At 51.7% G+C, this 21,929-nt stretch overlaps 1 protein-coding gene across 6 annotated transcripts in view; it reads left to right on the top strand.

Moving 5' to 3' along the window:
* CRIM1 (cysteine rich transmembrane BMP regulator 1) overlaps positions 1 to 21,929 on the top strand; it is a 175,442-nt gene that overhangs the window by 148,233 nt on the left and 5,280 nt on the right. For 4 of the 6 annotated variants that reach the window (XM_036334873.1, XM_036334874.1, XM_036334875.1 and 1 more), the window contains 4 exons: positions 2,028 to 2,243; positions 5,962 to 6,183; positions 15,799 to 15,993; positions 20,810 to 20,932. In XM_036334873.1, coding sequence (XP_036190766.1) covers positions 2,028 to 2,243; positions 5,962 to 6,183; positions 15,799 to 15,993; positions 20,810 to 20,932 — 756 coding nt within the window. The remainder of the gene's footprint in view (positions 1 to 2,027; positions 2,244 to 5,961; positions 6,184 to 15,798; positions 15,994 to 20,809; positions 20,933 to 21,929) is intronic. The other 2 variants (XM_036334871.1, XM_036334872.1) reach the window with 2 other exon arrangements.

Here is a 21,929-nt window from a genome sequence, read left to right as displayed (position 1 = left end):
CCTTCTGATGGAAGACTTACCCAATGATACTGTTTCTTGGTTGTTATTTTCTTTCTCACCCCTACCTTACAGTTCCTCCTTCGGCTCCATCTCTGTGGCCACTCACATGCTGTGCCTCGAGGTACATAGTATATACACAGATCTAAGGGAGTTATTAGCAAATGAGACGAGAGGAGAGCCCTCTTCCAGCATCAGCTTATCAGTGCTTTTGGAACAGTGTTCCGTTTTCTCTGTAAACCACGAGAAAGGCCCTTTGTCCTCGTGCCCCAGCTCAGTTTTCATTCTTGCCTTCCTCTCTCCTTTCCTCCTATATTATGGGGTCCAGTGGCTTAGGACTATAAGCCTGGGCTGCTGGCAGGTTTCTGTTCCACGTCCGCTCAGTCAGAGTTCCAGTCTTGCCAGTTCCCTTGAGATGGAGCTGAGTGGAGAGTGGCCTCCTCAACTGTAGCTCAGCCCCCGCCACGAATCTCATCAGCGTGGACTCTCGCGCTGGCCGCCCCTTTGAACATGACAGTCTGTGAGCTCTTGGGTGATTCAGCTCCGAGCATCTGCACAGACAGGGCGTTCTCCTGGGGCCCGGCCTCCGCTGAGCTCCAGGCGTGAGCTCGCCCTGCGTCTCCAGACTGCCGCTCAGCGGGGTTCGACACTGTCAACACCTCCTTGAAATGCTTGTTGTATTTGGATTACACAAAGATGGCTCATGTCTTCACACTTCTCATTCCCTCAGCACAACCTCGAGGCAACTCCCAGAACCTCCTAGGTATTTGCAGCATTAAATTCCCTCTCTATCATTATCACCTCATCAAGAGGTCAGAATCACCTCTCCGCCCGGGAAAGAAATCAGAGTTATCACCCGCCTCTGAGCATTCTCCTCTCCTGATGATGCTATTCCCCAAAAAAGTGTTTATTCTCAGGTGAGAGTTTCCAGACCATTGACTCTGCAGAACATTCCTGCTCAGTTGCTGGCAGTGGATCGAGGCCAGGGAGTGGCCAGCTCAGCAGCAGGATGCATTTGCAAGCACCAGAGTGCTTGGGGTCCGAGGGATAATGGAGAGGACGGAGCAGTTGGAAATTATGTTTAACCTGGAGGCCTGCCCGTGATCCCGACGTAGACTTAGGTTCCGATCCCTTGTCTGCCCTTAACACTCTGAGCCCTCAGCTTCCCCACAAGGTCGATGTAAAGAAGTGAAATAACACATGTAGAGAGAGCACGTTGCATGGCAATTGGACCATAGCAAGCATTCACGGCATGAAAAACATCTTCAGTCTAGGCCAGCCGTGGGCAAACTACGGCCCGCAGGCCGGATCCGGCCCGTTTGAAATGAATAAAACTAAAAAAAAAAAAAGACCGTACCCTTTTATGTTATGTAATGATGTTTACTTTGAATTTATATTAGTTCACACAAACACTCCATCCATGCTTTTGTTCCGGCCCTCCGGTCCAGTTTAAGAACCCATTGTGGCCCTCGAGTCAAAAAGTTTGCCCACCCCTGGTCTAGGCAGTCCTGCACATCCACAGAGCTCCCCTGAGGCTCTTGTTCTTTTTGCTGTGGTCGGAGTTCGCTCCTGTAATTTAATGCTCCTGTTGGATTCCCTCGTTGTTGTTAATTTTTTTTAAATTTATTTATTTGAGAGGGAGGGGAGGGAGAGAGCGAGAGAGAACCCCTTAACGTCTGTTACGCATTCATTGGTTGCTTCTTACACGTGCCCTGACGGAGATCGAACCCGCAACCTTGACGTATTGGGACGACGCTCTAACCAACTGAGCTACCCTGCCAGGGCCGGTCATGATTTTTCAACTCAGGCCACTTGAATCTCACTTCCTAAAACTGCCTCTTCTGCTGTCGCCTTGTGTTTATTGCTGTGCAAGGACTATGCCCTTCACTCTGCTCCTGAGAAGAGCAGAGGGAGGTATTTCGCCGTCAGTTCATCCTCTGCCCCTTGGAGCACGCGGCACCAGGCTCTTCGGGCGTCGGGATGGCTGCTGACGAGTAACGTCTTGTGTTTGGATGCTGTGTCCTTCCCAGATGACCTTGTGGAGCAGAAGCCCGAGCTCAGCGCCCCCTCCATTTGCCACGCCCCTGGAGGAGAGTACTTTGTGGAAGGAGAAACGTGGAACATAGACTCCTGTACTCAGTGCACCTGCCACAGCGGGCGGGTGATGTGTGAGACGGAGGTGTGCCCGCCGCTGCTCTGCCAGAACCCCTCGCGGACCCAGGACTCCTGCTGCCCACAGTGTACAGGTAACGGCGCAGGGCCCCGGGACGCGGGGCGGGGAAGGCTGCGGCTCGGGCATTGTTGCTGTGCAGGGCCGGCAGGCTGAGCCCCGCATGTGAGGGTCCCAAAGCCATCACCTGTAACCCAGGCACGAACACTTGGCGGCCTGCTCTCTAAAGTCATCCCTCTAACCCTAATGAACAAAGTACACTGATGAACAGAAAAGATCCAGAGACATGGACGCATGCAAAACTGACGAATTTCAGAGGGAAGGGGTGGGGAGAGATTAACCAATGACATTCCGTGCATATATGCATAGCCCATGGACACAGACAATAGTGCGGTGAAGGCCTGGGGAAGGGTGGGGATGGGGAATAGGGGGTTCATGGTGGGGGGGGGGCTTTCAACAATAAAGGTAAATTTTAAATAAATAAATAAATCCATCCCCTCTATAGACCACATATTTATAAGTTCAATATGCCTTGTACCTGAGGTGACTTAGAAACAATCGCCTCCCCCGTCTCCACCCCCCCCCCCCCCAGTTCATTCTACATCACAGACGCAGGAGATAGTCCTGCCGCACCAGTTATTCCAAATGATTTCACTAATGTGAAAAGCCATCTCTGTCTTTAACAAATGGAAAGAGCAGATATTGATGAATAATATCAATAAAATTCTCTGAAGTATGTAAGGGTGGGGAGGGTACTTGGAGAATGTTGAGCAGGGCAGTCACTGAAATACACATAATGCTCACCCCTCCCGCCTGTGATGATTAATAACTTAAGCTCCAGAAGAATTAAGTGACTGGCACGGCTTGTGCAAAGAGTAATATTGTTTTCTTCTCATTCTCAGATAATCTGGCCTTAGCAGGTAAATTGATGGTCCTGGAACAAATGTAATCAGATTTTGTCAGGATTTTAAACATAAGTTACTGGTTTGTAACTAGAGTAGCACTTTAGTTACACTAGAATGTATGACTATTTTCCAAATTAATACTAGAATATATGACTTTTTCCCAAAAGATATTTAATTTGTATATATAAAATTACCAAGTTGACAGCTCACTAGTTTTATTTTGTTGTTGCTTAATCTTTTATCTTTTCAACTTACATTAGTAACTATTTACCTTCTAAATGTATATTCTTAGGGCATTTCTGTGCAGTAAAACATCAACCCTTGCATTTTGCTACTTTTTTTACATTGGATCATCTGGTGGGCCGGCCGGAATCCAGTGTCCTGTCTGCCCCCCGGCCAGCCAGGGTTCACGTTGATGCTCTGTTTGAATTGCCTCGGGTGGACTTGCAGGTATAGCCACATGCTTACTGTTGTCGGCATGCACTGCTGCCGCGGTGTGACCGTCTTGGTACACAATCTTCCGTGCAATTAGCTGCCGTGGTAATCTGAGAAGCTTAGTGGGTGCAGCATATTTTCTGGTATAAGAAGGAGTTCATATGTACTCCATTGTTAGGGTATGTATGGCCCAGTCCCTCCCATGCTTCTACCATTATCCCTGTTTTATTCAGATGTAAATCCTGCCGATGATTCTGTGTTCATACATAGCCCTGACTATTCCCGTCCTCCTGGTAGAGACCCCTTGGAGCCGTGTCTTCATTGGTGATCAGGAATCTGTGTCCACTTAGATCACTCATCTGACAGATACTGCGGAGTGCCTGGATTGCGCCATGGGGTTCCCCAGGTTAATGGCAACCGGCACAGCTCCCGGCCTGTGGAGCAGTGATTCAGTCTTCAACATTTGCATAAATAATGACAAAGTGAGAGGATCGCCGCCAAAGGAAAGAATGAGGAGCACATATACCCTAGGAACCTTCAGCTGAAGTGGGAAGCACCTCTGCTACCACTTGTACTAGGATCTGGGGACAGATGCAGGAGCTGATAGAGGAAGGGGAAGGCGGGGGGACTTCACCACCTGTGGCCCAGATTCATTGGCTCAGAGGCTCAGCCCAAAGATCAAGGGCTGTTCCTGCTCTTTCTCCTCAATGTTTAGGCCGAGGTGCGGCATTGCTTGAAGGAGCTAAGCTCTCCTAACCCACAGCAACCTCGTGGCAATTTGCAGAGCCTGGTGAGGTCTGGAGTGTGAGTTGTCCCAATTTCCAGCCAGAGCAAAAGTTGGCATTGGTCAGTCTCTTAAGTGATTATTCCTAGACACGGCTGACCCAGAAAGGCCACTAAGAACGTAACCCTGCCCCTCCATCTCTGAGCCACGTGGATGTGGGCTGTGTGGGCAGGCCTAACACTGGGCACAGGTGGAGCAGTGGACCCAGTGGCTGCCTTTGGGTTGTGCCTGCCTTCGGGACTGAGTAGGTGATACAGTTAAAATTGTGGAGGAGAAGGTGTTGGCCCATTTCGTTTGCTGACTTCCTTCCGGCCTGGGGGGGTGGGGGGGGCTCTCGCGGTCAGGTCACATGTGCTGCTGGGAGGTGGGTGCGAGGAGAGAGTGACATTCAGAGCTTCTCACTCACTGGGTTCCTGACGTTGATTGACAGGAGCACATGGTAATTCTTTAACGTTCAGACCCTGTATCCACTGAGAAACGTGGCTCTCGGAGACGGTTGCTAGGTAGACCATCAGGGCCTCTCGAATCGAGCAGTGGTTAGAAGGGCTTTCTCCTCGGTCAGCGAATTGTGAGATTTCTGGTCTGGGACTCTCACTCACACATTTTCCCCTGTTACATCCCCGTCATTTTTCGGCTTGAAGTTACAGTTTTCACGTAATTTCAGTGGACAGGACCCAGAGGGTTATCCGGGTGTCCATTTCCAGTGGGAGCTGGATCTGGGAACCTTCTGGTCACAGTCTTTAGGGGAAGATGCTTACGACGTCTCTGGGGGCGCATCCTGATGAACGATATGGGTCTCCCATCATCTTCCAGCTGCGAATGTGCACGTTGGGATATTGCATAGAGGTGTTCGGGGGCGGTTCAGTGAGAATCTATGGGGCTGTGGATTGCGTAGGATGGATGTAGGCAGAACTTTCTTTTACAGGAAGTTTGGAGGCTGGTGTTTATTCGCATTAACTCAGGGTCTTAGTGACGTGAGGCCCTTCTCTCACACGTGGGATAAGGGTGTTAGAGCTGCAGGTAACACACTCGCGTTAGAGGCAGGAACATGTGGAAGGAGGGCAGTGGCATCGCACCCGCCCTTCTCTTAAGGAAGTGGAAGCTGTCCCAGAAATCCTCTGACTAGCCAGGAGGTCACATTAGCCGCAGACAGGTGACGTGGCACCCGCCTCCCCCCAGGTGCAAGGGAAACTGGGAAAACAGGGAGAGGGATGGTCCTGTTCAAGTTACATTGTGACTCAAGTCCTCAACCACCCCCCAAAAATCCAAGGAAGGAGAGTGGGTATTGTGCAAGCCACTGACAGAGCCTCTTTGTTTTAAAATTCAAACCCTGGTGGAATCAGATTTGCTGTTTAGTGACTAAGACATTTTTAAAAATGTATATTTTTATTGATTTCAGAGAGAGAGAGAGAATCAGTTATGAGAGAGAATCCTTGATCCACTGCTTCCTGCATGCAACCCAGGCATATGCCCTGACCAGGAATTGAACCATGACCTCCTGGTTCATAGGTTGACGCCCAACCCCTGGGCCACGCTGGCCAGACGTGACTGTGACATTTTTAAGGACCGTGGCACACAAGTGCATGACTGAGCATGCTTCCCGTGGGACACTGGGTGGCCTGGCCTGCAGCACCTCCCTTCCCCTGCTGACCTCCTGTTTGTTTTTCCAGACGCGCCTCTCCAGCCTTCTCCCTCCCGCAACGACAGCGAGCCCAGCTACTGCAGGAACGAGGAGGGGGCCATGTTCCTGGCCGCCGAGTCCTGGAAGCCTGACGTTTGTACCAGCTGCGTCTGCATGAACAGCCTCATCAGCTGCTTCTCCGAGTCCTGCCCGGCAGTATCCTGTGAGAGACCTGTTCTGAGAAAGGGCCAGTGTTGTCCCTACTGCATAGGTAAGACCGAGACAGAGTCCTTCGGCTCCGCCGGGGCCACTGCGTCTACATCGACGGCCCTGTGCCTGGATCCGCTCCTGTTTGTGAAATCTGGTTTTCTGGTTGCTGTGCCACAGTCAGAGTAGTCATGTCCGGCGGGGAAGACGTGGAAGATGTGATCCCGAGCTAAGCGTTACTCAGAATCACACGCCTCAGGATATCCTGATGGTACCGCACTGACCTGTCCTATTGGGCTGCTTGGCCATTTCAGACTTCCCAAGACCCCAACTGTCTTTCTCTGCCCTGTCATTCCCGGTGGCCTTGTGTTCCCCATGGAATCCCCCATCTCCTTACAGCACACTTACCACATAAAGCTTGCCCCTGCCTTCAGGTCACTCCCCACAAAATACCGACTTACCTCCCGGTATTCCTCTGTCTGCTGACACTTCATTGGTTCCATTTCAGCTGCACAGTTGTCCATCCTCAGGGCCTAGGGACACAGAGTGGGGCCTGGGTAACTGACAGCCCTCACCTTCCAGTGACCCAGGGGGACACAGCTCGTGAGCAGAGGACACACGCGTATTAGTCCCTGACATCTATACCCAAGCCAGTCCCCCGGACACAAGCTAGGTGCTGCCCCGGAGCCCAGGAGGTGATGCGCCGACAGCTGGCAGCTCTGATAGAGGTGCAGCCTCGCTCCCAAGGCTCTCGCTCTCCTTTATTGCTTTTGTACCAAGGAAAGCTCATAAAGTCACGTGGGAGACAGTGGTGTGTCGCCATCGAGCGGTACCCCCCTACTTCGATAGCAGGTGGACAGGGAGGCGAGCTGCAGTGATTGCAGGCTCGTGCACTCTGGTTGGAGATTTTCGTGTTCTTTCTAGAGACAAGTCATTGCATGTTTTGGGGTGATATCTGAGGAGGAGCGATCCAGCCACGGAGCTTTGTAGCAGTTCCCACGGGTGAGCCCAGGAGCCACGCTCGGGCCATGACACGAGCTCATCATCAGGACGCTCCCTCTCCGTGGCCGTGGCTGTGGCCTCAGGCCGCTGGGCGGAGGGCCACTTGCTCTGTTATTCTGCATGTTGGTCTGCAAGAGATGGAAAGATGTTCCAAAAACATAATTTCTGCTCTCAGGGATGTTCTGCGTCATGGTCAGGGAGTATTTCAATGTATGTTTGAAAGCTGGGTTCTCTTTCAATAGGTTGACCATCTCTGTCATTTATTCTTCAAACCACGGTGCTTTTGAGAGTGAAAGGGGGTCTATTCATAACGTGTGATGGGACAACAGCTGTCGACCAGGAGTGTCCCAAGCAGATGGGTCCTGTGGTTGCCCCACCTTTTCAGGACTGCGACCTTGGGTTTGGCTGTAATTCCCATGAGCTTTGTAGCTCCTAAGTGGAGCCAAAAATATACCAAGGCATAGTGCCACTGACCTTTTCAAAGGGCTGACCAAAATTCCTGCGGAAAATAGCACTGCCTTGGGTGAGCTCTAAATACGAGACATGCCTAGGCCGCTGTTCAGGCCAGGGGTAGGAGGGGGCAGAGGGACAGCCGGTGTCACCCCATTTCAACATGAGAGCGTCGGTCCTGAAGGAAGGGCTCATGCATCCACCAGGGCTCTGCGGTCCCACTCAGGAAACGGGCCCAGGGCGCCGGGAATTGCCTAGCCCTTCGGGGCAGAATCCAGCGGTGAATCTTGCCTATGTTCAGATTATTTTGTTTAGATAAAAGCTCCTGTGGCGTTTTGCTGCTTAATTGATAAATTTGTCATTAGTAAGTTGCTCAGCTAGTAAGTTTGTTTCTAAATGACGATAGTAAATCACTTCTCTTTCTCACAAAACCAGTTTAACAAATTCAAACATACGATGAGATGCCTGCAAGTCATAATATAGTGTCCTTGCCTTTTGTTGTTGTTGTTGTTGTTGCTTTTGTATTTCCTATTTCAATTTCTGCGTCATTTAGACTGTACAATCTTCTTTAGTGTAGGGAGGAAAATAACATTTTGGTCCAAATTGTGATTTTGATTTTAGGTTCACTTGCAAGCACTTCCACTAAATTGTGGTTCATACATGCTCATAATTGTGTGCTGGGAATGTTGTGTCTGTTACATCTCCCTCCACAACTGCCCCTGCTGCTTACTGACACGGGTGTAAATTGTGTCACGTAAACCTGTGGCTTATGTTCAGGGGAACACTTTGGGGGACACTTAACATTTGCTGAGCACACTGTGTGCTGCTGTTCACTCGTTCACCTTAATGCTTCACACACTGTTTTATTATTGAAATAGTCACGCATTCCCTTCTGTAGTCATCAGGCCTATTTTGCAAGTCGCTTTATTACATTAGCCTGGATCCTTCCTCACCCCTGGTGTCCAAGCGTGTGAAGTCAAGTTCAGTTCCTGACTGTGGTGTGGGATTTTCTGACTCCAGTTTGCTCCCTCCCTCTCACCAGGCTTGTTCTCTTAGCAGCTTCCCTCTGTACGGAAGGCACGGAGCCTCACGGCACTAGCACACCTGCAGGCAGGTACCTTGCCGCGGTGGCAGAGCCTGAGTCTGCCTTCAGAGGCCACCTAGCAAAGGGAAGAGATGGGAAGCCATGCCGTGGCATGTCTTAAAGCACCCGATCGCTCCTCCAGTCGGCACCGGGGACAGCCCTGGCACTGTCTCCTGTCCTAGGCTTTCTCAGGTTGAGCCCAGCTCCTTCCTAATCCAGATGAGCTGCTCCCAGGGTCTCCCGTGCTGCCCCTCCCCCTTTGCTGGCCTCCCATGGCTGCACAGCTCCTCCGTGGGTGAATGGTCTCCCTAATTAGACAACCAGAGATCTCTAAACCCCTCAAACCTGACTTTAGTCTGACTTTGGTGATAAAACCCCTACACAAAAGCATGTTTGCTGTCACCCTGTGAGGTATTCCTTCTCTTTCTTCCCTAAGAGAAAAGTGGTGATCCCTTTAAAAGCAGAGTAATTATGAGTTTTGTGTTCCTTTCAGCTAAATTATCAAGTCGCTAATGTGCAGTGATAATGCCTCCCTCTGATGTGTGAAGGCCTCGTATTATGTGTGCTAATTCGGTAGAATGTGTAACACAGGCATAATTAATAGGATTGAGAATTAATTTTGTGAAGTGAATGGCTTTGTCTAATTGCTTATAATACCATCGTGATCTTCAACTAGCAAATGATTAATAATATTTCTCCTTGACAGAGGCAGTGTCTGCCCTCGCTCTCCAGTCTGTTGTGCAGCACTCATTTCTGCTTAGGTTTGTTGATTTGTTTGGGTATCTTTTTCTGGAGATAAATATATATAGTGTCTCTTTGGAACACCTGTTGATCATTGGGTATTTAATTCAGCCCAGGAATCAAACCTAGTAAATACTATTTAATTGCATTTCTAACAACAAAATCCATGGAATTGCATGTAGTACATTTTCAAGCCACGGTGGTGTTCTGCTGGTATATTCATCGGAAGAGTCTTCACAGCTGTGTCCCCAACATGTTTTCTTAAGATGAATAACCTGTGTTGGGAAGGGAACTTACTTTGGAGCCAAAGGGTCATGAGCTCACCTCGGGCACATTCTAGCTCAGCCGTGGGCAAACTATGGCCCGCGGGCCAGATCCGGCCCCTTCGGCTGTTCTATCCGGCCCGCAGAGCCGAAAGAGCGGAGGGTTCTCTTGCTCTCCCCTCCGCTCTTTCACCAGCAGCAGTGTTAACATGGCAACGTCGGGAAACACGGCCGCAGCTCCTTCTTCTGAGTCCAGTTTAAGAGCCCATTGTAGCCCTCGAGTGAAAAAGTTTGCCCACCCCTGTTCTAGCTACACATCAGTGACCTGACTCAGCTTCCTTGCCTGGAGGATGGAAATAATAATGCTGTCCTGTGTCCTGTGCTTCGTGAACGTGCTGTGAAAGTTAGCCATCCACACGGTGAACAACTTGGTGAGTGGCAAGCGCCATGTGGATAGTCACAGCTCCCCAGACACCGGGTGCAGCGGCTGTGAGTGACGGGCATCAGGCAGAGTCTGGTTTTCCCCGTTAAACAGAGCACCTGCTGCTTTTCTGCACGAGAAAGGCCTGGACAGAGTATCCCAGTGACGAGCAGGGGAAGGGCGAGGACATCCCATATAATAAAAGGCTAATATGCAAATCGACCAAATGGCAGAACGACCAGTTGCTATAATGCACACTGACCACCAGGGGGCAGACACTCAACGCAGGACCTGTCCCCTGGTGGTCAGTGTGCTCCCACAAGGGGAGCACCACTCAGCCAGAAGCCAGGCTCATGGCTGGTGAACACAGCGGTGGTGGCAGGAGCCTCTCCCGCCTCCGCAGCAGCGCTAAGGATGTCTGACTGCTGTAGGGAGTGGGCCTAAGCTGTCAGTCAGACATCCCCCAAGGGCTCCCGGACTGTGAGAGGGCGCAGGCTGCGCTGAGGGACACCTCACACCCGCCACCCACCCTCAAATGCACGAATTTCATGCACTGGGCCTCTAGTTTTTAAATAAGGCTTTGGTGGTATGCCTCGTCCTACGCATTCTTAGCTTGAATAGCCATGGCTGCTCGGTCACCTTAATGTGCATTGTTCCATTTATAAGCTAAAATTCTTAAAGTACTTCCCCTCTTCTTGCCCCAGTCAGTGTGTCCCTAGAGAGAGGTGGCTGCTCTTTGTACTCCCTCTTCTTAATCTCATGTTCCCCATAGTGGTCCCAGTCCCATTTTATGCCTGCCTAAATGACTTCTTCTAGTCCCTTGAGCCTCAAACTTAAGAAACCAAATTGAAGTATAATATAATAGCAGGGCCTGCAATTTCCACATCACACAGGACAAAGGGAGCCCCTGGTCTAGAAGCATCTCCTCAGGGCAGAGGCATCACCGGCCTCGGTACCTCTGACCACGTGCTCAGAAGGCTGTCCATGGCGATGTGTGGGATGAGCCAGCTCCCCCTCCACCCCCGCCCTGTGCGGGATTATTTTGCGCTGGGACTTATTCTGAGAGCGGGAGCTGCATTTAGTTTCTTGGCCATTGGGATCGAAATAGTCCGCTGGAGATTTGAAAGAACTGATGCCGTTTCTAAAGCTGCCTGACTTCCTCCCAGGAAGTCACTCCTACACCAAGACTGACTCCATGACCACCACCGCCAGACACAACCCGATTTAGACCTGGAGTATTTGTACACCAACGCTGTGCCCTGGCAGAAGTGAAAAGCCCGACTCTACCATGATTTGAGCGGAGCATAGATACTCTGTTCCTCCACGGAGGAAGCGGGGCGGGCTCGAGATGCTCTCCTTGCCAGGGCTCAGGGACGTCCCTCCTCGTGGTCGATGCAGAGCAGCCTGGGCCGCCCCATCAGTGCCTCCTGGAGGCCTGACCGGGACCTTTCTAGAGGAAGAAAGCACCGCACTTCTCGGTTCTGGGTTTTCCCAGGTGTCCATTAGGGTTAGAGTGCCGTTAGTGACACAGCTCGAGAGGAGCAGAGTCCCGCTGACAGCCTGTTAGGGCTTCTGATCTGATCCTGGAGAGAGAAGTTTGAACAGGTGGGACGTCGGCTTGAAAGGAGTTAACATCTCAGGGCCTTGCCACTTCTTCATCCTCTTTGGTATCAAGCAGAATCGAGGAAAATGAAAGAAAGAAAAAACCCACGCTGAATTCTCTGAACTCCACCACTGTAAGACATACATGTTCTTACTGTAGTCACAGGCAATGCAAGGTAACGTCGCTTCTTTTCCGAAGCTGTGCGAGGCTATGTCTGTAGCTCTCCACCGTGACTGCACAGAAGAGGGATATATAACTTGATTGGATATATAACTGCAAGCAGACAGACAGCAGTGTTCGTTTTAAAAATAAGCCTCATTATTGGTGTCACACCTCGTTTCCCAGAAACATTCTCCTCTTCCTCAGAGATACAGGGTCTTAAATAGAGTAAATGGATATTGGCCCAGAAGGACCGTGGGTCCGAGGTGGCCCCTTGCTGGTCTCCATTCCCTGACACACCTGGGCCAGGTGTGTGGTGCAGTCAGCTGAAGGGTAATGTACCTTTGAAGACAAAGACCTTAAGACCCAACAGATACGAGCGTTGGGAAACCTAACAATAGTTGTCGCATGGCCTGAGTCCCTGCCCGGGAGTGGGGCTGTCCTGAGGTCATCCTGCTTCGGTGCCTGGCCCAGCCCAGCCCTGCCACTTCCCAGCCCTGCAGCTTGGGCACGTGATGCCATCTCCCTGCCCCTCGGTTTTGCGTGGGATTGGCCTAACACCCTGTCCCTGGGGCTGATGAGATCCAATGGAATTGGCCCATGTGAGCTGCTCAGCACGGTGCCCAGGACATAGCTGGCACTCAGCCGGGGGAAGTTAGGGTTATTTTTAGGTATTAAAGAATAAAGCTCACGCCATTGTCCGTGTAAGCAGACCAGTTGGAGTGATAAATATAACAGTGTTCAATGGCACAGCTCACTCGATAGCCAAATAGAAACCAATTACTTTTAGCCGCTATTCTTGTGTCTCTATTTCTACACCCTCTCCAGCCCGAGTGCTTAAAATGCTTTTATATGTGCTTTCCGTTAGACCAGCAGTTCTCAACCTGTGGGTCGCAACCCCTTTGGCGGTCGAACAACCCTTTCACAGGGATCGCCTAAGACCATCCTGCATATCAGATATTTACATTAGGATTCATAACAGTAGCAACATTACAGTTATGAAGTAGAAGCGAAAATAATTTTATGGTTGGGTCACAACATGAGGAACTGTATTTAAAGGGCCAGAAGATTGAGAACCACTGCATTAGACTCTGCTGTCTCCCCACCCCCCAAAACGACGGTGTCTTTATTCATTTATTATTTGGACCTCAAATTGCATAGAAGCCACCGTGTTGCCTGTACACCAGGTAGCCCCTAAAGCTTCCTGGCCACTTGCTTGGGTAAATCCAGACGAGCCGTGGAAGGAGGTGGTACATCCAGGAAAGAAACGCGTGTGTGGGGGGACGAGGGCGCACCGCCATGCTCAGTCGGCCGACATCCTCTCCGTGCGTGCAGGCCTCCGTTTCGACCTTAGCCTTTCAGGTGAAATGTAGTCAGAGGTGGACATCGTTCTGTAAAGCCTTATTAACCTAAATCTCATTAACTGTAATCTAAAATGGACCACGTAGGAGCCACCCTGGAGGAGATGAAGAATCTTCAGGGTTTTGCCAAAATTAAGAATCCTCCATTCATTTTACTTGAAAATTCCGTGCAGTGGCTCTGGCTTGGCCTTCCCCTGAACATGCCGGGTAGCCAAGCAGTTGTCCACTTTCCCGGCGAGGCCCAGGCACATTGGAGACCACGGGAAGGGGGAGGGCAGGGAAGCCTTAGGTAGCGTCCATGCTGAGCACGTGGGCCTCGCGGTCGGATGGAGCCGGGCACGTGCAGGTTCCGCTGCTCACTGGCTGTGCTGCATTAAGTCACTGCCCCCGGGACACCTGGTTCCCTGGAGCGGGATGCACAGCCTGCTTCACCGTCCTGTGAGGCTGACCCAGGTGCAGCTCTCGGCCCAGCGCCTGGCACCATGGGTGCTCAGCAGATGCCAGTTCTCTCCTGCAGGACTTGGCACCTACATCCTCTTGCAGAGCCATCTGGTGTCTCTCTTGTCGGCCACCTGCCTCCGCCGACCTCCAGTCTTCAAGGAGGTCAGCTCTGAGAACGCTGGCCCTGGGGTTCCTAGAGCTTGTGGCCCCGAGCTCTGCATAAAATCAGCAATGTTGCTTTAAGAAGAAGTGCTTTCTTCCAGAAAGAATTCTCTGCTTAAAAGACTCTAGATTTGATGGTGCATCAAATGCCCTCAATGAAATGTTGGCTGGCGGTCAGAATATTACTAGAATTAGGTTTATTAATTGGTTTGACTCGGCCATTTGGCACGTATGCTGTGGACAGCTGGATGAAGTTGCCTCCTCGAAGGACTCTGTGTTAGCAAACACTTCTGTCATGAATTTGGTTTGAAAGCCTCCAAATGAGTTTTCAAACTGAACATTCAGGGCACCAGAAAGCCTTCGGTGGGACATTTATGAATACAGTAAAATATTTTTAATAGATACTGGGAAAGACTTCTGCTTATAACTAGAACTTTCTGTGATTACTTGATGTCCCTTGTTGAACCTTAAGGAGTCGTATGAGAGGGGCATGGGAAGTGTTGAGAAACAGAGAGAGGACGCATTTGAACACTTGGGGTAGGTTCCCTCCTGCGCTCTCGCTGAGGAACACGTGTCTACGGAAACACACAATGTTACAGGAACAGGGCGTTGTCCATGCCGCCTGAGCAGCCGCCTGTGCTGGAGTCGTTGGCAAGAGCAGGGTGCTGGCACCGAGGACAGATCTGTGAGCATGTCCATCGGGGACCCTCCCCCTCCCCCAGCAAAGGCGGAGCTCTGAGCCTGGGCTGCAGAGAGGGGCTTCCCGCCACCTGGCGCTCTGCCGCAGGGTCTGGGCTGCTGGGAGGAGACGGCTCCTGACCCAGGCGGGCACGGCTCTCGGTGCACCCTCCAGCACCCTGGGCTCCGTGCTTTGTCTGGGTGGTGAACGTTATCCCTGCGAGAGCTTCCCAGAGGCCTCTAGAAAGAACCCTGAGCCCTGGACACACTCCTCTCCTAAGGAGCTTCATTTCCGGCCCCTGTTGTTTTCCGTTTTCTGGTGACCAGTGGTGATGGAAGGGCCCCTAGAATCTGAGCACAAATTCTCCCAGGTTCTGAGGCGTCCCCCAGTCACGGGCCTGCCCGCCCCGTGTTCCCCCAGCGATTTGCCATCTCCGCTCTGCTGCTCCCTGGGCCTCACTGAGCCACGGTGGTGCCCGAGCTCTAGGGCAGCGTGACCACCAGGAAGTGAGTTCAGGAAACCAGGAGAAGGCGTTAATGTCAGAGAAGGGAACTTTGAAGGAAAGCGGGGGAGGGAGAAGTGATAATGGCAAGGGAAATGGAGGGAAAAAGGAGGAGCAGAAGGTTTTAAGCTGTAAGTTCTCGTACATAAAAATAGCTCTTAAAAATATAATGTTCTCAAAAACCATACATGACTGAAAAACGGATTGAAATGAACGAGGTGGTTTTTAAAGTAAATCTGCTGAGGACGATGCCATCGGCATCCCTGGGGATGAAGGAGTCCCGTCTGGGAGAGCCCGGGACCCTGCTAGTTCGCTCTGACACGCCAGTCCATTCCTTACTACTCCCCTGAACTATCTACAAAAAAGATTAACGAAAAGTGGGAATTGCTTTAATTAGTTCCATAAACATACTCAGCTGGACTTTTAAAAAAATCTTTCCAGATAGAATAAAACCTCTGCATGTGTCTTTACCTACTTCTATTTCAGTTTAGTTTTTCTGTGTGGCATGTTCAACAGCCAGACCGTGATTCATGTGTATGCTTTGTGATGACAGCCTGGTGACCCCTCCCCAGGCGGTGTCATTCCCGGCCGGTTGTAATCGTGACCACCATGCCGTGGCCGCAGTGGCCCTTGGCCACACGAGTCTCCTAGGCAGAGGGAGGAGGCAGAAGGGGTCTGGGGGAGCAAAAGTTCCAAGATTCTGGAACTCCTCACTCCTGTTGCAACTGTATGGAGCGGTTCCCCTTGGGTATAATAAGAACCGTGTTTTGTCACCTCAAGCCACTCCACAGTGCCCTGTTCTTGCCCCTAGAAGACAGCATCGCGAAGAGGGTGGTGTGCCACTTCGGCGGGAAGGCCTACGCCGACGAGGAGCGCTGGGACATAGACAGCTGCACGCACTGCTACTGCCTGCAGGGCCAGACCCTCTGCTCCACCGTCAGCTGCCCGCCGCTGCCCTGCGTGGAGCCCATCAACGTGGAAGGCAGCTGCTGCCCAATATGCCCAGGTACCTAAGCCCTCGTCCTGCCACTCTTCTGGTAAACTGATTGCAGATGAAACCTGAGCAGACCCCGAGGCGCCGCCCCATCCGCGAGTCCTTGTGTGCAACCCCGTGCCTGTCTTCCCCCCTCCCCTCCCACCCTTCATGAGAGCTCGGTTCACCTCCCAGTTTCAGACCTAAGCCCCCACAGCTGCCCAGACCCTCCTGCTAGTCTCCATGCCTGTGTCTCCCGGATAAAAACCGCTCCGCCCCCCTCTGCCCTGGTCCCAGCAGTGAGACCTGCGCCCCTGGCAGGACAGCCTCGGGCAGTGCTGACCACACAGACCCAAGAGCGGGCTCACCAGGGCCCGTGAGGTCCGGGCGAGTCAGGAGCCTCGGCATCTCCGCCGCGAGTCTCGTGTGTACTTAGTTCTATTAGAGAATCTTGCTCCGTGCCACCCAGTGGGCCAGGAGGCACGCCCACCGAGGGGGCATATGCTGTGCAGTGTGAAATGGGAGCCGTGGACCCGTCTCACCGAGTCCTGCCCACATCACTGTTGTTGAGCTGTGCAGACCAGCCCTCGCGGAGCGCCTCTAAGGTCCCTTTGTCCCCCAAGGAGGATGGGATATTCTGCCAGGTCAGGAGGCCACACCCTTTCAGGGCCATCTGCCGGGTACTTGGCATGTTGGTGTCTCAGTGGCCTTAAGGTACAGATTGAGTCAGGGTTCCCTGCTGTGAGGTGCCATTGCTCAGTGGGGGCGGGGCGGGGGGGGGGGGGGGCTGAAATCCTTACGTGTTTTCAATGAGGAGGAGGAAAGGCTTGTATTTCTCATTGACATTGTTTTGTCTAGTATGTGTCGCCTTTGTTTCTTAAGTTTTCTTAGGAATGTGCGCTTTGTGATATAAATGGTGAAACAACCACATCTGTTCTGCAAAGATTTGTCAGGACCTGCTGTGCACACGCACTGTGTGGGCACTGGGCACAGCAGCGACCCGCCCCGTGCTCACGGAGCCTGGCTGCCGCAGGAGAGATGGCAGCCAGCGCTGCCAGGGGATAGACGGCGCGCGGGTGCGGACCAGGCTGCGGAGAAAGCTCAGCGGGCGGAGGGCAGGGAGGGGGGCAGGTGGTGGCGGTTCACGTGGGAGGGCCAGGGAGCGCCCGCCTGCTAAGGCCACGTTTACAGAGAGACCCAGAAGAGCCGCAGGGCCACGAGGAAGGAGGGGAGCCCCCAGGTGTGACACTCAGTCCCTCGCAGAGGCCTTTCGGTGCAGTGGTGCGGGCAAGTCTAGTGAGTGGCTGAAGAGAGGAGGAGAAGGGGTGCATTGGAGACCGTGGTTGTTCCAGACCACGGCAGGTTTTCCTGTGAGTACAGTGGCCTTGGAGGCTGGCTGTCAGAGGAGGCCTGAGCTAGACCGTGAAGGACAGGTGGGCTCTCCTCATAGCAGCGAGGAGGGTGATCTGACCAAAGACCCTGACATGGGAAGGCCAAGGCCTCGTGCCCTGGACAAGAGTTCTAGGGGCAGGAGCGAAAGACCAACCACAGCTACGGCCAAGCCTTCGAGGGCCTTCGCTGTTGGGTGAAGAGCGTGCCCTGAGTCGTTGGTGGGGAGGCTCGTTTGTGAGCAGATGCAGGACATGGTGGCAGACGTGCTTGGGGCGCCCAGCAGGGTGTGTGCAGCAGGGACAGGCCAAGGCCAGGCCGCTCAGCTCGCAGTGCAGACATCCCAGGTGTGCGACGGTGAGGACCCGCATCCAGGTGACGGGGGTGGGTTTAATGAAGGAGAGACTGCAGATACTGCGAACATCCTTGTTCGTTAGCGCAGATTTCCCCAGTGGCTTCTCAGTGAGGAATCACTGTTGGATTGAGATTTAATTTCTGTAACCCTCCTTTCTGCACCTGATACTGTTAAGGAGTCACTTCTCCATCTTACCACTCTGCGCACTTTGCCGGCAGTCAAGCTGTTGCCTCTTGACGTTTGATCTGTTGCCTGCCAGGAAGGCCAGGCTCCTGCCCTGCTTTCCCCCGCGCACACCATGATCTGTCCCTCCCTGAGCCTGCGGGCTTCCATGCTCGTCTGGAGAGCCCCCACTACCTTGCTTTGACCTAGCCTCACCCTTTACAAAGCACTTGGCCCCACTGCCAGCTTTGGGTATAAGTACAACACCTGTGGGCTGGTCAGCTGGTTGTACTTGTCCCACCTCACAGAAGAGTTCAGTGACCTGTCGGGTGATGCAGCCAGTTAGCAGGAAACCTGGGCATGGACTTCACGCTCCAGCTCCAAAAAGTGGCACCCTCAGCTGGGAGCATATCCAGCTCGGGAACCCCAGGTGGACCAGAAGAGGACATGTTAAGGAAGGTGGCTCTCACAGCTGGTCAGGTGCCTCTGAATGTAGCACATACCCCTGGTAAGTCATCTTGGGTTCCTCCCAAATTCAGATCAGATCTGACCGACCGCAGGAGTAATTCATAATTGTGACCCCGTGCCCGGGACCTGGGAGACCCGTCCCCTGACAAGGCTGGCAGCTAGGAAGGGCTCTCATGGTAAATGCCGGGAGGGTGACATGTTACAGGTGGTTGAATGCAGCCCTGGCCAGGGAAGGCCGAGGTCTAGGCATGGAAACGCAGCAGCATTCCCACTTCTTGTTTCTCCAGTTTGTTTTTCCTGAAAAATACATCCTTTTTGGCCAAACGGCTCAGAGGCAGTTTCCTGCTTAAGTTTGCATTAAAGGGAAAGGACCCTCTCCCCTTCGACTTGAGGGCCCTAAACTAGAGCTTTGAGGATTTTGTGATTAAAATAGGCTTTAATCAGAGCAGAATGAGTTCAGTGGGCAGACTGATAGTCCCCGGGAGCTCAGATGGCGTCGAGAGCTGCTGTGGGGATGGGAGGCCAGAGGGCAGGGCTGGCCTTGATCACAGCCGTGCCCCCAGGCGCAGCCCACTGTCTGCCTCAGAGGTTGTGCTCAGGAAACACTTGTTGGACACGGTGAGAGAGTCTGTCAAGAGGATCTCCTGCTTCATCCCAGGCAGTTCTCCCTACCTCTCCTTGCCTTTGCCAGGTAGAGCCTTTCTCAGCACCTGTGGGAAGAGAACGCACACAGCCGTCTCCCTTGTCGGCAGGCTTTCCCTTCAAATCCACATTTGGGAGGCAGAATTTCAAAGGTGCTTCTCACCTAGGAAAACCCGAGGTGAAACGCACCTGGTCCCAGCCCGGGGCCTCTGCAGAGCCCCTGCTCTCCGCTGTGGGCATCCCCAGGTGTATGCAGTAGCTCTCACCTGAGGCCTTTCCACCGAGGCCGCAGAAGCAGGGCAGGCTGGCCCTGCCGGATAGGAAGGTTCAAGGCTGTGCTGGCCCCGGCAGGGGAGGGCTCGGGGGTGCAGTGCCACTTAAACATGCCGTGTAAATGTCAAGTTCACTTTCTCCCCAAATCCCTCCAGGATATTCACACCGCATCGGGCTAAACACTGTTCCCCAACACACCCAGCCCAGGACCAGAGAGAATGAGCACAGTGTCGAAGCTCTTCGGAAGACTCAGATAAGATAGACACTTTTGAGACTCCCTGGCTTCTGTAAAGGGTGACATTTCCAGTAAATTCTCGTCTTAGTTTCTAGAGTTTTCAAGGGCCCATTGAACCTCTGGAAAGGATGAATGGCTAGGCCCTGCCGTGTCTGAGGCCTGATAATTTAAGGCAGAGAGCGGGAGTCGGGATGGAGGCCACAGGGACTTGGTTCTCAGGGACAGTGGAGCTCTGCAGTTCCCAGACGGGCAGCCGCGGGCAGTTTGCTTCTAACCGCTCAGGGTGCATCTCCCTGGCGGGCACTCGGTAAACTCCCCGGGGAAGCTGAGCAGATGCTGTCTTTGTCGCTTTTTCCTTCCCAGCTTCATCTTAGGGCTTACTTCCTGAAAGCCGGTAACTTTGGGATAGACAGTGATCACTCAGCAGAGAGGATTATTTATTAACTTTTAGTATCTTACGTATTTTATATTGGGACCAAATTAGGCTATTAGTATTTAGTATTGCCAATGCTGAATAACCTTATTATATGAGGACATACATGATGAAGTGGGACTTTTATCGTTGCATTTTGAAAATAGAGGTTCTTAAGGATTATTTTTTTAGAAAGTTGTGCTGGTGGTTGTTAGCCAGATGGGGTTAGGATATATAAATATATTTGTAGGAGCCAAGGTAAGCTTTGACTTAAAAAAAGAAAAAAGACTTGATATTTGGGAGCAAGAATGTTCTTCTCAGAAAGTTTTGTTTGTAGTATGCCATTGATCAAAGTGTTGATATGATGGAAATGCATTTACCGAAGACTCCGCTTCCAGTGGTAACACAGCAGACGTTTAAGACTTAAATGAGACAGCAGGGCCTTCCCATTGAAGGGGAGAGTTTGGGTGGAAATGGCTAAGAAATGCATAAGGAGTGGAAAAAGCTTTCATTTTTTCACTTCCTGTGACATGTAAATGATTCAACACTCGTGGATTAAAGAGCAACAGTTATTCGAGTGTAGTATTTAGCTGATGGAAAGTAAAAGCAATCCTTCCTTTTCAGCCAATCCAATGCTTGCACAAAACCATAGTCAACACCGTCTGCCATGAAAAGCAGAGTGTCTGACCCTGACAGAGAAAACTCTTTTTCCTCCTCTCAAATGGTTTTAAGACATGCTTCCCACCCCCTGCAGAGCAGGGCTCTCCAGCAGTAATGTCAGTGCAGAAACTGGGTCTTTCACGGCCCCACATGTTGTGTTGAACTGAATGCACCATCCACTTGGACTGAGGAAACAACAGTTAACAACAGTAGCCCCTCCGCCGTCTCTTATGAAAAATCTCCCGTCTTTCAGAAATGTATGTCCCGGAACCAACCAATGTGCCCATTGAGAAGGTAAATCGTCGTGGCGAGACTGACGTGCAGGTTCCCAGGTGGCCCACTCCTAGTGAAAATGACATTGTCCATCTCCGCAGAGGTAAGTGCCAGAGTCCGCTGGTACCCGTCTGGTCTTACGTAGCATCTACTTTAAATTTGTTTTTAATCTTCACCTGAGGACATGCTTAGAGGAAGGGAGAGGAGGAGAGAGACATCGATGTGAGAAACATCCATCGGTTGCCTTCTGTACATGCCCCGACCAGGGATCGAACCTGCAAACCAGGTATGTGCCCTGACGGAACCGAACTGGCAACCTTTTAGTACAACCAGCTGAGCCACTCCTGCCAGGCTTGTTGCATTTTTAAAACTGCCTTCAGATAACTGCTCTAGAGAAGGCCTGCTTGGCTGTAACACATCTGACACCCGAATAATAAAGGCTGCAGGCCACTGGGTAAACTGCCTCCTTCTGGCCTCACATGTTCAGAGACTTAGTGATGATGGAACAGAGTATGTTCCCGGCCCAGGTGGAATTTCTAAGCCATCACTGATATTTACGTGTGTGAATAGACTTATGAATTATTCACTGTCCCTGTGGGTTCCGTACTGAGCACTGACATGCATTAGGTTACCCTCTGCTTCTGGGTAGTTTTCACTCCGAGAGTTCGGTTTATTCCGTGCTTCATACTTTCCTTGCTCTGTCCGTTTAAGAGATGTTAGTCTGTCTCTCAGTAAAGTGGGAAAGCAAGGCAGCGTTTCTGTCAATATCGCCTTCTCTGTAAAAGCAGATCGCTGGATCCACATAGTATACACTTGCTCTTAGCTACGACTCAGTACTGCCTCCTGTCTACTCCAAGGACATTTTCAAAATCCTTGCTATATAATTTTTATGATAGGTTTTGGAAGAAGCAGTATTTATTGCTTGAGAGATTAATGGTCTGTTACTCTACTAGTAGATATTCTAAGTTATGCTGAGAGCCAGCCTCCTGGACACAGTGACTGGCTCCCGGTGTACTTGTTCTGAGAGGTGCTGTAGCATTATGTTTATACTCCCTCAGTCAATAGATACTAGTGCTTAGTCTGTGCCACATCCCGTTCTA

The sequence above is a fragment of the Myotis myotis genome, unplaced genomic scaffold, assembly GCF_014108235.1.
Source record: "Myotis myotis isolate mMyoMyo1 unplaced genomic scaffold, mMyoMyo1.p scaffold_m19_p_14, whole genome shotgun sequence".
Taxonomy (NCBI): Eukaryota; Metazoa; Chordata; class Mammalia; order Chiroptera; family Vespertilionidae; genus Myotis; species Myotis myotis.
Note: the sequence above shows the minus strand (reverse complement) of the source record. Positions and strands in the feature narration are given on the sequence as shown.